Raw genomic sequence first — 18,578 nt, 5'->3', positions numbered from 1 at the left:
CCACTCATTTTGCAGAACTGTCTTTGTCTTATTCACACAGCTAATACAGGGTGGAGTGGAATTCAAGAACTTTGTGTGGGATTCTGAAGCCTGTGAAACCCAGAGCACTGATCAGCAAGAGCAGGTGTGCTCACAGGGGAATGCCCATGCGTGGAAGGCACCAGGCTGGGAGAGAGGAAAGCACTATCATCACTTTTCCAGGACCACCAGGGGTCACGGAGACACAAAGACAAAAAGCAAAATAAGAAAAAAATCTTCCTCTCTGACCTCAAAGTGTTCACAAACTAATGTTCCATAGAAAGAAAAAGAAGGTGCAGGTTAGGCGCAGTGGCTCATGGCTGTAATCCCAGCACTTTCGGAGGCCGAGGCAGCTGGATCACTTGAGGTCAGGAGTTTGAGACCAGCCTGGCCAACATGGTGAAACCCTGTCTCTATTAAAAATACAAAAATTAGCTGGGTGTGGTGGCAGGCGCCTGTAATACCAGCTACTCAGGAGGCTGAGGCAGGAGAATCACTTGAACCTGGAAGGCGGAGGTTGCAGTGAGCCAAGATCACACCACTGTACTCCAGCCTGGGTGACAGAGCAAGACTCTGACCCCCTACCCCCAGCCCCCAAAAAAGGGTACAGCTTTTAGCAGGATCAATTATTTACAGCAAGACTAAAGTAGAAGGCAAATACCCATGCAGTTAAGAACCCAGGTGAACCAAATCATTCTCTATGAAAGCGAGAAAATAAGCCAACTTTGGATCTCAGAACAAAAACTGGGAAAATGCCCACTTTATGGTAGAATTCTGCTCTGTAGAAATGTATTTGGCCATAAAAAGGAATGAAGTTCTGAGATACACGGATGAACCTTGAAAACATTATGCTAAGTGAAAGAAGCCACTCACAAAAGGCCATGTATTATATGATTACATTTATATAAAATATCCAAAATAGACAAATCTACAGAGACAAACAGTAGACTAGTGGGGGAGGGGAAGGAGTAGGAATGACTGCTAATGGGTACAGGGTTTCTTTTGGGGGTGATGAATATGTTCTAAAATTAACTGTGATGACGGCTGCACACCTCTGTGGTTATACTAAAAACCACTGAACTGTATATTTTTAAAAGGTGAATTTTACATGTTAATTATGTATCAATAAAACTTAATTGAAAAATAAGTTTTTCAGTAGAAATTAAAAAGTCAAAGGCCAAGGTCAAGAAAAAACCCTATAGGATAGACTGGAATGGGAAATTTAAAGTAACAGTATGAATTCATGATTTCTCAAATGTCTGTTTCCTAGCTACACCTGCTCAATGGGCCTAGAAGAAATAGCACCCCAGCAGCAATGAGCACACATGGTGTCCAGACCTTGATTCTAGCGCTGTTTGCCACTAAAAGGAATCAGGACTCCCTGGAGAAATGGCTATCCAGGGTTGAGGCGGAGGTACAAGATGAGCCTGGAATATCTCATTGTGCCAGAAAGCAAAGGAGTTCACAAAACAAAACGAAAAGATGGAGCATGTCACAAGAACACAAAACCAGTATCAAAAGACTGCCGCTACCCAAATCTAGCACAGTATGAACATCAAAATATTTAAGCACAAGCATGAACTAGGTATCATTAGAAAAGCAGAAATCCAGGAATCTGTACTGAAAATGGCTGGATGGACAGACACATGGACAGATGGGAAGAGAAGGCTCTCTCTTAAGCAGAACACCTACTGACAAAGGGAGAGGAAGTATGGTAGGGCTGGAAAACCACATTCTGTAACCAAAAATAATAAAGATTGGTTCAGGCAAGCCTGATCAACAGATGCTAAATCTGGGGGTAGGGATAAAGTACAAGATATCTACATGGTTTTAAAGTACCTTCCCAGAGACTGCTTGTTAGTTGCAAAGGGAAAACGAGTAAACAGACAGTGGAGAATCCAGGCAGCACCTTGCCTGGTAATCAAAATCAACATCAGCAACAAGAGTCAGATGATATTGCCTGCCTCTCGATTTGATGTCTTGAAAAGGGCAAGGGAACACTCCGTGTAGTATTCTGGCTGTAAATGTTTAACTGAATCCTTCAGGCAAATCCAAAATGAGAAACATTACATTATTATTTAAAAAAAAAAAAAAACTGGCCCTGTATTCTTCAACAGTGTCAGTGTCCTGAAAGACTGAGAAAGGCTGAGAATCTGCTCCAGATTAAAGGACGTCGAGGGTGCATGCCAACTAAATGCCATGTGTCAGCCTGGAGTGAAACCCGTACCACAGAAAAACACGCTGTAGCGGACATTACGGAGCCACTTAACATTGCTGGAATATGGTCAGTTAATTAGAAGAAACATATCAATGTTAAATTCTTTATTTTGATAATATTGTGGTTACACAGAGAATAGCCTTGGTTTTAGGAAATACACAGTGGAGTATTAGGGAGAAAAGGCAGAATGCAGACAACCTACTTCCAAACAATTCAGAAAAAATAACAAAGGACAATGACCAAGGATGTGCAGAATGTGAGAGAATACTGGTTTAAAACTGATGAATCTGGCTAAAGGGTAGATGAGAGTTTTCTGTATTATTATTAATTAAAATTATTCTGTAAGTTTGAAATAAAAGTTAAAACATATATATGTACACACACACATATATATACACACACATATATATGTATATATAAAGTCAAAGAACAGATTATAACACAAGGCTAAGGGAAACAAAGTCTGCTTCTTAAAGGGCTTTTCTGACAACGTCCCTGCTTCAAGTAGAAGGCTCCTTCGAGGCTTCGCTTCATTCCTTTCTTCTCTCTTCTCCAGAAGTCCCTGAGCAAGGTGATGGATTTGAAAACTGAGGAGGTTAGGAGAGCAATGAAGTGACAAGTAGAATGCACAGTGAAGAGGCCCTCAGTGCCTGCCCAGCTAGCAGGAGTGGTTGTGCTTCCCCTAACTCCGGGAATGGCAGCAATGGAACCAAGAGTCAGTGACTGACTAAAATGAGAACAGCTCCTTCCCCGCACGTAGCAGTGTCGGAGCAATGTGAAAACCAGGCAGCTGTGGTCAAGAATTTGTGCTGGCTAATTAAGGGATGATATCCTAACACTATATACAAAAGATCAGGGCTTCCAACATAGGAAATTCCATGGAGAACACACCATGAGTTACCAGGCTAAATCGTAACATCAGCTCAGTGGCCCCTTCACTTGGGTGTCTTAACAAGGACAACGTAGCTTTCAAAATGACCTTCCACAAAGGCACTAGGGAAGCAATTCCACCTGTCAGCTGCCCTGTATTTGAATGGATCATTACACTTTACAAGTGCCACTTCCTTTGTGCCTCATTACAAGAGTGACACCATGAAAAAAGGGAAGAAGGGGTGAAGAAGAAACAGAAAGAGGTAAGAAAAGAGAAAGTCCTCCGCAGACATAACCAATACACTCAAGGAATTGATGTCCTACACAAGCTTCTCAATGTACCAGTGTGTGTAACATTATCATTATCATTTCTAGACATTCCGCAAAAAGAAGAAGATAAAACAAAAAGAAGACAGAAAAGAACAAAACACCTACCCCATGTCAACATCCCTGGGTGAAGCAGAACAGGGGGTCTGAGAACCAGAGCATCTAAGGTTCCTTTAGTGACATGAAAATCCTGTACTCTCAATTATTGCTGCTACTTTTCTATAAGTTTGAAATTATTTCAAAGTAAGAGCCGGATTTCTTTAATCTTACTGGATTTTTAAAATTTTTACTGATATTTTAAAAACTTAGTCTTCTTTCACATCCTCCAAGCATATGGCATTGATGCTAACACAGCAGCTGCTCAATAAACTCTCAAGAGCAAATCTTCCAGAGGCAAAAGCAAGATTTAAAATGTTTTAAATTTCAGTTCCTAGATGTAGCTCACTGTATTACTTGACTTTTATGACCTACAGATGAAGCCTATAACCAGAATAGACACCATTTTACAAGGAATCCTATTCCTACTCACTCAAAGCTAAAAGGCAGAAACTGATTTGGAACTGAACTATGTTAAGAGGAGCAAATGATTCAAGTCAGTATTCTCCAAAGGGAGCTGAACAGAATATACTCCTCCCAGAAAATCCTGGTCTTAATGATTATGAAAAAACTATATCCATACTCAAAATACCAGCAAGACTTTCATCAGTTTTGATATTGAACTTGGAAAATTAAATCAATTTTACCTAAACTCCAATGGACAATAATAATACAACATACATATATGGTGTTAAAATTAGGCTGCAAATCACTACCTTCTTTGAGTCAAGTAGGTCTGGAATTACGACCCATCCTAGGAGATAAGAAAACTGAGATTTCAAGATGTTTCCAAGATTGCCCAATTAGCAGGTGGCAGAACGAGGGCTTGAACAAAGTTCTTTTGGCTCCAAGTCCCACTAATAATAATGTGACTCTTGCTTAGCTGATAAGTAACTCTCCCTAGTTGCTTTACTTCCTCACAAAGTTTCCTGAACTATCACCAGACTCAGTGTTGAGACAAATGCTTTGTTTTTTTTTTTGAGGATCACACTACACAGAATCCCCAGTCTGGCTTTCTCGTTTCAAAGTGCACCTATGGCAAACAAGACAAAGGAAGCTGGCTATTCAACTCCTGATTCGTTCTGTTTTCACATCTTTTTTTTTTTTTAACTTCTTAGACTAATCCATTCATTTTTGGTATGCTATCACCAGGTGGCAGGAAGATAATCATAGAAAAGTGAGGCTAAGGTAAAAAGCATACATTCTCTCTGAGTTTCAGGAGTGATTTTTTTTTTCAGGAGTGGTTCTTAACTCCAACCACCTACAATGTCACCCACAATCTATAATCAGAGATTTTTACACTTTAATTAAAAGATTCATAAAAACAGCTAACCTTAAAAAAAAAAAAAGCAAAGTCAAAATGTCAGCAAATTTTAAATAAAGTATAAACTTCACATAAATCCCTTTACACAGCCTTTTAAGAATACGTGTATCTTTCACATGCATTAAATTTTCCTAGCTGGACGCAGTGGCTCATGCTTGTAAACCCAGCACTTTGGGAAGCTAAGGCGGGTGGATCACCTGAGGTCAGGGGTTCAAGACCAGCCTGGCCAACATGGCGAATTCCTGCCTCTACTAAAAATACAAAAATTAGCTGGGTATGGTGGCGCATGCTTGTAATCCCAGCTACTTGGGAGGCTGAGGCAGGTGAATAGTTTGAACCCGGGTTGGTGAGGTTGCAGTGAGCCAAGATCGTACCAACGCACTCCAGCGTGGGTGACACAGCAAGACTCCATCTCAAAAAAACAACAACAACAAAAACCTTCCTATAACTGTTCACTTTAATTACATCTAAAACATAGGTGCTGATTAAAATATTAACCTTTATAATTCACCTTGACTGAACCTGCTGTCAAAACATCCAAAGTGGTTTATTTTCAAATGGTTTCAAGCTTCAAAACCTGGAATAATTCCTTGAGAAGTGGTCTCCTTTCACTTAATCCTCTGAGTCTCTCTTGGCTGTTTTGAGCCAGTTAAAGGCCCCTCTCATTTTCCAGCCTGGGGGTCCATTCTCTACTGCCCCATTCCCTGGAGAATGTCCTGGGTCAAAGTCCACTTTTTTCACTTGCTCATGTGTGCTGTTTACTGGAAACCAGAAAAGCCTTACTTTTCTCCACCTGGAGGAGGTTATTTCCCCTGCAGTTATCATGGTCCTGGGGGTAGAGGTGAACACCCGCCTTGTCTTAAATGGCTTACCTACACAACTGCATTCATTTCTCTTAAATAGTAGCCTCTTTGTAGGTTATCTTAGCAACATGTACTAAGTGGGTTCTTCAAAACTTGAAAGAGAAATTAAAGAAACAACATCCCTCACAATAAAGCAAATAAAAAATGAAATGGTATAATAAGGGCGAAAAATAACTATCACTCCAGAGTTCAGTAACAAACTAAATGATAAATTTCAGTTGAGATCCATATTCAGAAATGAACCCTAGAGACTGTCCCATACAAATTTAATTATAAATGTTATCTCTAAGTTCAGATAAGCAAGCTAAACAACCTCTGTCACACGGGAACTGGTGTTATTATCTGAGGAACACAGAGGGTGCGAGCTAAGTGGGGTGCTTGAAGCAGACCACCTGGGACTCAACCCGGGCTCCACTGTTTACTTGGCTAACTTCTTTGTGCCTCATCTCCTCATCTGTAAAATAGTAATACTGAATTGTACCTACCTAGCATGCCCATTGTGCTAACTAAATGAGTCCATTAAACCAATTACAGCAGAGCCTGGCACACACGCTTTAAAGCACTCAGTAGATGGGACTGATTATTATTATTGCTCGTCCTTTCTCCACTGTTCTAATTTACTATTCCTAAGTTTCAAAACCTGAAAAGTACAGCTTCTTTATTAGCCTAATTGAATCTGCAGGTAATTTCACTCAAATGATATTTCAGCTGGTGGGACTGGCACACTCCCACGGCTTTTCCTAGCGTGGCAGGACTGATGGCACTCATTTGCAGCGAGGTCTGTTCACAGCTTAGAGGGTCATACTGCTTGTTACAGGGTCATCTGTTATATAAGAAACTTAGCACCCAGATTTCTTTTCTATAGGAAAAGGTGCATTTGCATAATCTCAACAACTGTGTGATTTCACTCTGTGTCAGCAGATGTGATTTTACAGAGGTTTGAATGCTGGGCTGGGTTTTAGAAGATACTGTGCATAAGAATGCATGGCCTCCCATTCTAATCCATGTGCTGGGTGCAGCAGATGTGTTCTCAAGTGTGTGGCAGGTGCTCAGACTATACAGGACACAAAATGACAAGGTTAGGTGTGTGCCCGGGGGCGGGCAGGGATGTTAAAAGAGGTATGCAGGTTAGAACTGTAGGAGCACACCTCTGTATCACCAGCTACAACGATAACAGAGCGACACAGACAAACTCCTATCCTCCTCTTTCTTCAATGCACCTTCCATGGAGCTGCAGTGAACAGGAAAGATGGCCTGGATGCAGTTCCAGCTCTTCTCCTTCCCTTGCAAGCTCCCTGGCAGGTGTGCTAATGAGTGTAATGAGTGGGAAAGCATTCAAGTGCACCCAGCAGGCAAAGAAATGGAAGCAAGGATTTAAAGAATTCCTTCCAATCGCTCAAATTTTTATATCCAGGTATATACTGCTTTCAAAAAAAAAAAAGCATGGCAATTTTCATATTTTCCTCATGACACAGACTGCAATTTCAAAGGTGGTATAAACAGATGCTTTGAAATTTAAGGGGCCAAGGGAAAAGGTCACAGATTGCTTTAAGAATCTGCTAAAAATTATAAGCCCTCTGACCCCTAGAAAACTGTATATGTGCATATATATTAACACTGACTACAAAGAAGTCATCAATCTCCTAAGGGCGTAGCATCATGTCCCTTGAGTGTAAGGGCCCAGCTTATGAATTTCTTCCCAACTGCATTTTGTCCATATTTTCAAAGGGCAGAGAATACAATACTATGACTTTAAGTCTCTTTAAAACACAGCTTTAGGACTATTTCAAGATCTTCAAATACAGAGATGCAGACAGTCTAAAAATCCTGAGAAAGACCCTTGTGTGGTTCTGTTTTTAGAATGAGGACTTAGAGCACACTTATTTTGATAATTTACACCTGTTTCATCATTCCATACCTCTCGGAGAGTTTTCTTTCCTAAAGGGCCATATTTCTAAGAAGAAGGGGTGGCTAGGACTTGCCTGGTATATAGGGTGTGGAGCAGGCGCTGGAGCCAGCCAGCTACACCTCTGCTCAAGGAAGGAAGAGGGATGAAGTATCTCAATGGGGCACCTGCACCTGGCCACCAGGGGAGGGAGACATGGCTAAGAATGGCCAAAAGACTACAGCCAAATGTTTGAACATCTTTTTTAAATTTAGTGTTATCAAGTTTATCCTCTTTCTTGGAGCATCAGAAGAACATGCAGACTCCACTGGACCCACAAACAACAAATGGGAAGAGTCAAGTGTGGAGACAGAGAGCCTCATGGAAAACAATTATGTGTTTATTCAAATGGAACTGAGCTACAAGAGAAAAAGAATAATTTGGCGGTGAGGGTAGAGAAAGGAAAGGATTCAAAATTAAAAAGAAGTGGCTTTCGCTTGGACTTGCTGGGTGATGTTTGATATGTTATTGTTCACACACATCATCTCATGAACAACAGTGGTCTAGGGCTTCTGGAAAAATATTTGGGACAGTGGACAAATACTGAGTGATGCTTGTCCAATTACAAACCAAACTAAGCATAAGTACACTGCAACATTCTTCCAAGTATCTACAAAGCACATGAGCCATTTTCATCCATCACAGACAGTTATTTTAGCTCTTTACACTGTACAGTCATTATGAAAAACACAGGGAGACAGCTTCACTTACATGGTTAATGAAGAGACTCTTGCGTTTTTCTCTCACTGTGAAAACAAAAGATGCAACAGAAATGTTATATGCCTGTATGCCAACCCCTGGCAGGTGGCTGAGGACTGGGCCTCTGTGTCGTGGTCCCGTCCTTCCACCAACCAACATACCCACTTGCTCATTTATCAAATATAAGAATACAGGACCTGCACAAATGCAGATCTGAATGAACTTGGCTCACAGAGGGAAATATACATCCATTTAAACAACAGCACCCTAACAAAATAACTGCAGCTGAAATCAATTAAGGGGTAACAGATTTCCATTAACTGAATAAAAAAGTAATTAGTAACCCTCATAAAACTCATATGCATCTATTAGTTTAACATAATTAACAAATGATAGGACTATTTATTCCCAAGCCTACCAGACCCATAAAGCTCCACAGTATATAAGGGAAATATAAATAACAACAATATCTAGAAAGCATTGAGATCCAGGAAGACGATGTACATCAGTGGCGTTACTTATCATGGAAACCCATTATTCTCCATGCTGGGTGCTGGTGAATACAGCTGGGCTTCTGTCTGGGAGGCCCCTGGAGCTCCTTGTGGCACCCACCCCCAACCCCATAAGGCTGACAGAGGTCACCATAATTGATACTGCTCTAACAAGGTGGCTTCTCACACTGCACACATGGCCTGTGCTGAGCAGGTCAGCCTCCAGTGTCCCCAGATACCAGTGTTTCTCAGAATGGGAGCCTGCAGCCCCAGAGAGGTAGAAGGGTCAGTCACAGGGAACACGAAGAGCTTGTAATAACCTAGTATCACTGAACTTTGCATTTTCTTTTCTGAAGGCTCATTTTGTGGGTATAGATGAATCCATCAACACATTTATTCATTACTGTAAAAGACATGAAGAATAGGTTTCATTCAAGGAGATAACATCCTAGGTCCCCAGGAATCAACAATGTTATCTTGGGGTACCCTAAAACAGCAGTGTACAAAAGATAGAAGAAGGTTTTCTCCTTACAGTCCATGCCCCCGCAAAGAAGATTCACTACTGTTTTCAAAAGCCTTCCTGCTGATCTGTCGGAGGGACTATGGAACTGTTTTTCTATCACTCATACGCTGTTCTTAGACTCACAAAAAAACACTTCTCTTTTCCTTACAAGTCTTGTCCTCTCTGGAATGAATGCTGCCTTCCACCCTTGATATCTCAAAGATAACAAAAGCAAAAATTAGTCTGAGGATACTGTTGAGTACTTTAAAAAGAGAGACTGACACATAGAAAGTAGCTCCATCAAGCCATCAGATGGACGCAGGTACAGGCGATCAGCCCCCTGCTGTCACGGGACAGGACACCCTGGCCATGCATGAGGCCAGACTAGCACACACAGAGCACAAGTGCACAGACAGCAGCAACAAACTTGTCTGCTATGCACAGCGTGGAGGCAGAGGGATTACATTTTACCTGACTCCAAGGAAGAATCCACATGAAAACCACAGCAAAACAAACAGGATGGTCTGGCTGGAAGTTCTGGGTTTTAACTTCCTGGCATACATACATACACATATAGAGCGTGTGCATGCACATGTGTGTGTTTTCTTTAATTCATACTAAACTATTATACATGTAGCCAAGGATGGGGATATGATGATAATTCTATGGTGATTTCCCACTGACTGAAGGGATCCGGAAACCCTTTCTACATGGGCCACAGAACTGACAGGGTTCCCACTATATTCTGAGATGACACTTAACCCTTCTCAGAGCATCCCAGTGATAGGTTTGTGCAAAAGAGACTTGTGTCTCCCAACTGTGGGAACCACCGCCCATACTAAGGTCACCTCAGCACCCTACATCAGCCCCTGCCTTCAGCAAATGGAAGATATCCATGCCTCAAAAAATACCAGCGCTTCCTATATGGGTACTACTGAGAAGACTAGGAATTATTCACACATAGAAGGAATGGCTGAGATGCATAACCTTCAACAGTTCTGACTGTAAGTCCGACCAAGAAAGCTGATATGGTTTGGCTGTGTCCCCACCCAAATCTCACCTTGAATTCCCACATCATGTGGGAGGGACCTGGTGGAAGGTAATTGAATCATGGGGGCAGGTCTTTCCCATGCTGTTCTCATGATAGTGAATAAGTCTCATGAGATCTGATGATTGTAAAAACGGGAGTTTCTCTGCACAAGCCCTCTTCTCTTGTCTGCCACGATGTGAGACGTGCCTGAGATACCTTCCACCATGACTGTGACGCCTCCCCAGCTACGTGGAACTGTAAGTCCCTTAAATCTCTTTTGTAAACTGCCCAGTCTGGGGTATGTCTTTATCAGCAGTGTGAAAACAGACTAACACAAAAGCTTTCTAACAAAAAAAAAAAAACTACAGCAGACACAGAAGAATATTATAAACACATATGCCATTTTTGTCCACCACCTACAAGGATCAATCTCAGGGAGGAATCAGGCCATTTTCATGAATTCCAACTGGCTGCAATCATAATGGTGAAGAAAAACGAAAGTTCACTAACACTATTACAGAACACCTGAGGATAAGCTATCTGAATCTATTACAGAATCTCTCAGGCATTCACTGCTTCTATGCAAATCAACACCTACACACTACCCTATTTCCTCAGAGCAACCTGGGGCTCCTGGGGCCTGAGTCAGCTGCCACTTTCCTGTATGGTTTTGTAATTCTCCTCCTAACATAAGAGGGCCTTTGGCAGATGAAGTCTGCACAGTTTCTGAGAATATTTTCCACACATGCATCCCTATGGCCGACTTGCTTCTGGAGTGTCTTCCGCGCCCCCAAACCAACAACCTGTCCCTACACAGATGGGAAGAATTCCTGATATCCATGTTGGACCATGGGACCCATTACTCTGACCATCCTGCCTGGATTGGGGGGTAACTCTACCCTCTCTGGGCTAACTCCTTCTCCTGGGAATCTGGAGTTGGGACATATTCAAAGGGCTCTGCTCAACCTTAACTGAGGGTATGATGTGTAAACTTCAGACTGGGGTGGGGCTCCACTGTGCAGGAAAGAGTGAAGCAGCAGATCTGACTGCCATCCTTAAAGGGCCTGTTGCAAGGTTGGCCCTTGGCTGGTATCTGGGAACTTGGATTTAGGAGGGTTCCTTCCCATCATTCCCTAACTGGTAAGAGTGGCTCACTGTGCCTAAGCTGTCTGCACAAACAATATGCTCAATGCCGCACACAGTATGGTTTATTTCCTTCTGGGAGTCTGGAACTTTGGTACTTACAGGCAGAGCCTTCTTACATGAGTGGTCCTCCATAAAAATCCTGGGTGCTAGGTCTCTACCCAGGAGTTTCCCTGGCTGACAACATTCCACAGGTGTTTTCACAACTCATTTGTGAATGGGGGGATGAAGTGCAACCTGTGTGGCTCCATGGGAGAAGACTCGCCCCGTGCACCTCTTCCCTGTACTGAGTTTGCTTCATGTGCTTGCATTGTAATAAGTTAGAGTCATGAGTGTGACTGTATTTTGTGTCTTATGATTCCTGGACCCCCATACAGCAGTGGTGTCCCTCTGCCATGCAGAGAAACACGGCAGAGGGAGATGGGCAGAAGGCAGGTGCTGCCTTAGTCCTAACGGCTTTTAGTACCCAGTTCCACCAATTCGGGAGCTGTCTGAGATACCCTCAGTGCCCTTAAAATTAATTACTCCTTTTCCCCTAAGCTAGCAGGAGCACAACCAAGACATTACCACAGGGGGAATAAGATAAGTAGAATCTTTTTTTTTTTTTTTTTTTTGAGACGGAGTCTCGCTCTGTCATCCAGGCTGGAGGGAAGTAAGCTGACTCACTCCACCTCTCAGGTTCAAGCAATTCTCCTGCCTCTCCTGCCTAAGTAGCTGAGAGTACAGCGGTGCACCACCACACCCGGCTAATTTTTTGTATTTTTTAGTAGAGACAGGGTTTTGCCATGTTGGCCAGGCTGGTCTCGAACTCCTCACCTCAAGTGATCTGCCTGTCTCGGCCTCCCAAAGCGCTGGGATTACAGGCGTGAACCACCACACCCAGTGATAAGCAGAATATTTTACAGTGGTGTATCACCTGAAAAGACGGAAAGAATTGCCCAAATCTAAATCTGTCTTTAAAATAAATTTGAAACCACTGAGGCTGATGTGGGTACAGCTCTGAAATTCAAAATGCTTTAGCTATTTTATGTAATGGTATAAGCAATATGCCAACTCATTCCTAATAGCTGGTTTTAGTCATCTTTAACACTTCAATATTTTTGGTTACTATAACAATCAGTCAAAATCTCTGTAGTTTTCTGAGTTAATGTCTAACTGAATTAACTAATAATTATGTTTTGCTTCTTTAGGAAAAACAGGCAATAAATTGATATGGATCATAAATTTTTTCTTTCCTGGGAGAGGAATAACAGCAATCTCCCTTGACACAATCTATGATAGTTAAGAGGATTTTTAATTGGCTACAGTGACAGTCCATAAAGACGTAAACAGAAAATGTACCAGAGGCTTTAAATATAAGCCATCTAAAATCAGCAAAAACAATACAGTTGGCATTAAAAGTCTTCTCCTGATAAAATGTGGAGTGAAGAGAGTAAAAGGCAGTGTTTGCAATCTGAGGGACAAACAAAATTACACTTAAGTTGCTATGGGACACTCTCTTGCCACAATTTCACACAAGTGACTCTTTAAAATACAACTTTCAACCTAGTGCGTGATTATTAATGAGGATTTGTTAACAATCTAAACACCATTTCAGCTGATTCCTGTCATAGGTAGGCATTTAAAAGATTACCTTGGTTTCTCCTCTTCCATTTCCAATTTTTTTCTTTTTTAGAGATAAGATCTCACTATGTTGCCCAGGCTGGTATTGAACTCCTGGGCTCAAGCAATCCTCCTGTCTCAGCACCCCCCAAAGTTTTGGGACTAGAGGTATGAGCCACCGCACCTGACTCTCCTCTTCCATTTCTAAAATAGACCGACCTTCCAATGGCAAGTGTTAGCCACCACCAAGCCATAGGATGCTGGTACTAAAAAGGTCCTAAGATACCTAAGATACTCTTTCTTTGGCAAATGAGGGAAGAGCCCAAGCAGGCCAAGGAAGGGAGGGCCCAGAAGAAGAAGAGAGGAGACTGCGTGTAGGACCCCTTCCTCTATACACCTGCCCTCCAACAAAAGCATCACTGGTGTGCACAGGCACCCTTGGCATCTTCATAAAACGAGTCCCATTTAAAAACAGAATGGCAATTAGAACCAGGTATGAACAGAGCTGTGCTATTCTACAAAGAAAATTTACTTAACTGATTAACTACTCTGGATGTAAAGGACTGGCAGGCCACACAAGAGGCAGGCTTCAACTAAAGAATGACAGAATTTTGTTTGGATATACGAAGCTGATTGCTGAGATAGCTCCAATGCAGATCACAAAGATCTGGTTGAAAAGAAAAGGTTTCATTTCCCTTTCCTTTTTCCTGTGGGTAGCATAGATCAGGCCTTGAACAATAAAATTAAAAGTTTACTATTAACTTTTCTTACAGTAAATTTGAGATTACCACACAGTTCCTACAGTTTTCAATAATTCAGTGAATTCACTCACTCACTCACTCAATTCAAAACAACTGTTGAGCCCCTGTTCAGAGTGCACATGGAGGCTCCTGCCCTGCTGAGCTCCTGCCCTGACAGGGAGGTCGTCATGAACACAAACGGCCAGGACACAAAGCGCACTGTAGCAGGAACATCACCCACACTTTGGAGCCCAGAACAAAGCATCCTGGTGTGGCCATTTCCCCCCGAGGCACACCACCTGTATTGCAGGAAGGGAGCTTCCAATTAGACCTCTGGCCTGCTCTGAACTGTCCAGGACCTGCTCTTATTTCGAAATCTGGGCACAGAGGAATGTGACATTCAATGCATTCAAAGTGAAATCTAAATAAGCAAAGCCAATGAAACAAAAATGAAAAGACACAGAAACATTTCTAAGATGTTGAGGGCACAGCCAGTCATGGAGAGGAGAAAATTCCAGGGAAAAGAATAGGAAGTAGACGAAGGAAGAACATAAGGAGAAAACTATTCAAAGAACAAATATCCACCTAAGCTGCCAACTCACTTGAGAGGTTCTGTTTCTCACAGAGAATATCTGAGGCCAAAGGATTTCTTCAGAAGCACAGAAACTTCAACTAAGTGGCATCCATTTAAAACTTTCTGCTAATTAGAAAAGAAATGCATGCTTATTGCAGAAAATTTGGAAAATACAGAGCCATATAAAGAAGAAAATGCAACTGCAAATAAAAATTAAAAGCTTGCTTGGAAAACATAGAGATACATAAAACATACACACATACAGACTGAGTATCCTTATCACCCCTTATCTGAAATGCATGGGTATCCCTTATCAACCCTTATCACCCCTTATCTGAAATGTGTGGGTCCAGAAGTATTTTGGATTTAGGATATTTTTTATCAGATTTTGAAATTCTGCATCATTTGAGCATCCCAAATCCAAAAATCTGAAATCCAAAATGCTCCAACGAGTATTTCCTTTGAACATCAGGTTGGTGCTCAGTAAGTTACAGATCCATCTTGGAGCATTTCAGATTTCAAATTTTCGAATTTGAGAGGCCCAACCTGTTTAATCCAACAATCCAGAGACAATCACTATTAATATTTTGACGTGTATCCTTTGAGTCTCTTTTGTGTGCATACATACAAAGCAAGCATGATGTATACAACATTTGCATATGAATGTATTTGTATATAAACATGTGCAAGTATACATGTGCTCATATATAAACATGCCAACAGAAATATGCCCATTTTTCTATTGGTGTGTTAGCATTTTCACTGATTGTATAATAATTCTTTAATACATAAAGGCATTAATCCTTTTTCCTATATATTGTGATATTTCCATCACTGATGATTTCATTGTTAGATGCATTTTGACATGAGTTTTCATTTTTAGGCAATTTCCTCCATTGCTTCTACAAACTTACATGCCCCTTCCCCATTCTGACACTAAATATTCATGTATACTATTTCTAGATGATTATGATTGTATTTGTTACATTTACTCTACCACTAGTCAATCCATCAGAAATCTATCCTGACACATGGTGGAGGTGAGGTTATCATTTTATTTTTTAAGTGAGACTTAGAGTGCTGTGTATTCTATTATAACGAGCTGCTATCAAATGCTGGCTGATATAATTTCAGACCTGGCCTCTTTCTGGTTTGCTTCCAAGGTGTGTTGAAGCAACTCTTTCTTTAAAACAAAATCTTTATTTTTTTGTAGAAATGGGGGGGTCTCACTATGCTGTCCAGGCTGGTCTTGAACGCCTGGGCTCAAGCAATCCTCCCCACTCAGCCTCCCAAAATGCTGGGATTACAGGAGTGAGCCACTGTGCCTAGCTTGGAAGCAACTCTAAGATGTGGGGGTCCACGATCTATGTTTATCAAGGAAACACAGAAAAAGATGGGACTGGGCACAGCAGTGCACAGAAGCCACCCTCTACTCTTGTCCTGGTATCCATCCCTTCTCCTCCTGGTCAGGCCCAGTGTTCTGGTACAAGGTGTCACAGTCAGCACAGAGGAGCTGTCGGCACAGACAAGCTAGAAGATGGCACAGACCCAAGTCAAGGAAGAAACTCCATCCAACTGAGCAAATGAGAACCTACACTCTAGGGTAAGGATTATATTTACTGAGAACTTATGCTGTCTTACGTACAGGGCTCGGTGCTTTGATGGATTATGCATTTAGTCCTCCTGACAATCTCACAAAGAGGTACTAACTCCATTTTACAGTGATAAAACTGAGATTCAGGGAAATCATGTGGAAATGGATCATATGCACCAAGATTATGTGGAGAGTGTTGGATCTAAGCCTCCAGCTCAGGCAGTCTGATTCCAGAGGATCGCTATCTTCAGGCAATCATTCCAAGGCATTAACTATTCTTATATGGTGACTGCATCAGACTATCCTGAAATTCAGCTGCCTCCCTAGATGTCACGGGGCAGCCTGCCAAAAACATAAGCCACGTAAGGTAAGCTATAAACATGGTAAGCTATGAAAAGTATTTATAAGGTTATCAGTCTGTGCCAACTGAAGGGGAAATGCAGGTGCTCGAAGTTTTTAAAAAGAGAATTGAAAAGTAAGTTTATGGCTACCAGCAGGCCACAGGTGCTGTCTAACAGTAGGACAAGACTGTGGTAGACAGGACATCAAACTCCCCCCAGCCTGGGGGAATAATCCCTGCTAACCTCTATTCTGGATCTGTGCTCACTGAGCAATGTTCTGACTGGGAACAGGGCAGGTCAGGAGAGACGATATGATAAAAGGTAGTGAGAAAACTGATATTCTGGGTCTAAATGATTTCATCTGAGTTTCTACTATGTCGGCAGCTTTCTCCACACTGGAAAGCCCAAGAGACGAAATACTGGAGTCAGGCGATGCTCCCAAGAAAAGTGAGCCACGGCACCCAAAGAGCGCCTCTTTTGTGCATCTGACTTACAGGGCGAGGCCTGGCCAAGAGACCTGACACCTGCCCTCCCCTCCCCCATGCACCTCAAGAGAAGACTGCAGAGGGGAGAGGGGAGGGCTGGCCTGAGGGTGGCACAGTCATGCTGAGTTCTGACCCGGAATAGGAAAGCCCAAATATACCACCTGCGCCTAAAAAAACCTACATTCTCCTGTCCCTAAAAAATGGATGTGTCGTTTTCTAACAAAGCTAGGGAAGGTAGGAAAAGGTAAAGCTGCAACACAAAACAGAAAGCCACTACTCAGGGAAGACCGCCACCGTGCCACGGCAAGTCTGCCCAGGGTGGGTCATGATGCCCTGCTTTCATTCCTTCATTCCCCTATGCTTGTGAGTTTCTTCTATGTGCTAGCCACTGCAGAGACTGCAGAATGTGAAACGCACAGTTCCTATCCATGAGCAAGATGCAATCCAGCAGATAAACAGACAAGCTATTTATTTCTACACCACAAAAATAATCACCTCCACACAGACGAATACTCAAACTGCACTGAACGTAATGCCACTGATTTTCTGATAAACCATTACTCTATGTGTCACTAAGAAAGAAAAAAAAAATGCTGGCAATTAAATTTTGGCAAGTCACTGACTGTGCTGATTTCAGAGGTGTTCCAGCCAAGGAAAGGTGTCCACCACAATCAATGGAATGAAGGGAAACAGGGAAGCATCACCTACGAGGCAGCCATTGGGCCAGCAGGGACAGAGGGCAGGTGCTGCGGGCAGAGCATGCCACAGGTGATGGCCTCTCAGGCCTGGAGGGGAGGGGACCCACAAGAAGGGTGAAAAGGGCTCTGTGTGTGGGCTGGTGTCTCACTGTTCCAGTGGTGAGGAGACAGACGGTCAGGCAGGGAGGGGCCTAAGAGAAGCTCCACTTGCAGACAGGTGGAAGAAAGGTGAGAGAGGACATGATGGAGGCAGGAGGCTGGGAAAGGGCCTCGCCACAGACTAGGTGAGGAAGGAGGAAAGGAGAGTCCAGGCAGGAAGGGGAGGATGGGAGAAATTCAGGGCATAGGTGCAGCTTAGACACTGACTACAGGACTCTGGGGGTGCCCATTAAGACCCAGACAAACAATGGGTTTATTCTTAAAAACTAGGTTATGAGGCCGGGCGTGGTCGCTCACATCTGTAATCCCAGCACTTTGGAGGGTCGAGGCGGGTGGATCACGAGGTCAGGAGATCAAGACCATCCTGGCTAACATAGTGAAACCCCATCTCTACTAAAAATACAAAAAATTAGCCAGGTGTTGGGGCGGGTGCCTGTAGTCCCAGCTACTCGGGAGGCTGAGGCAGGAGAATGGCGTGAACCCACGAGGCGGAGCATGCAGTGAGCTGAGATCGTGCCACTGCACTCCAGCCTGGGCGACAGAGCATCTCAAAAAAATAAATAAATAAATAAAAAATTAGGTGGCAAGGGAGAGGAAACTGGCAGGAGAGGAAAGACGCTGACTTCTGATTTGGACGTGCCAACCCCAAGGAGCATGTACGATTTCCAGACTGGCTGTCTACCAGGCGGTAGAAAACGTCTCTGGAACGCATGCTTACAGTGCCAGGACAGGGTGGCTCCTCTTGCCAGGGGTCCCGGAAGAGGTTGGCTCAAGAGATCCCCAGTGAGGATCCCAAAGTACCTGTTACATCACAGGTTAATGAGCAGACATTGCTGAGGGCTCGCTGTGTGCCTGGGAC

General features: G+C 42.8%; 1 protein-coding gene across 13 annotated transcripts in view; it reads right to left on the bottom strand.

The window, feature by feature from the left end:
• Positions 1–18,578, bottom strand: part of CCNY (cyclin Y) — a 305,685-nt gene that overhangs the window by 58,711 nt on the left and 228,396 nt on the right. For 12 of the 13 annotated variants that reach the window (XM_054435230.2, XM_054435228.2, XM_054435231.2 and 9 more), the window contains one exon: positions 8,373–8,407. The exons of the other annotated variant lie outside the window; for it this stretch is intronic. In XM_054435230.2, the coding sequence (XP_054291205.1) occupies positions 8,373–8,407 (35 nt within the window). The remainder of the gene's footprint in view (positions 1–8,372; positions 8,408–18,578) is intronic. 13 annotated transcript variants of the gene reach the window in all.

Source organism: Pongo pygmaeus, chromosome 8 (assembly GCF_028885625.2).
Source record: "Pongo pygmaeus isolate AG05252 chromosome 8, NHGRI_mPonPyg2-v2.0_pri, whole genome shotgun sequence".
Classification (NCBI taxonomy): domain Eukaryota; kingdom Metazoa; phylum Chordata; class Mammalia; order Primates; family Hominidae; genus Pongo; species Pongo pygmaeus.
The sequence above is the reverse complement of the archived record's forward strand: the minus strand, read 5'-3'. Positions and strand labels throughout refer to the sequence as shown.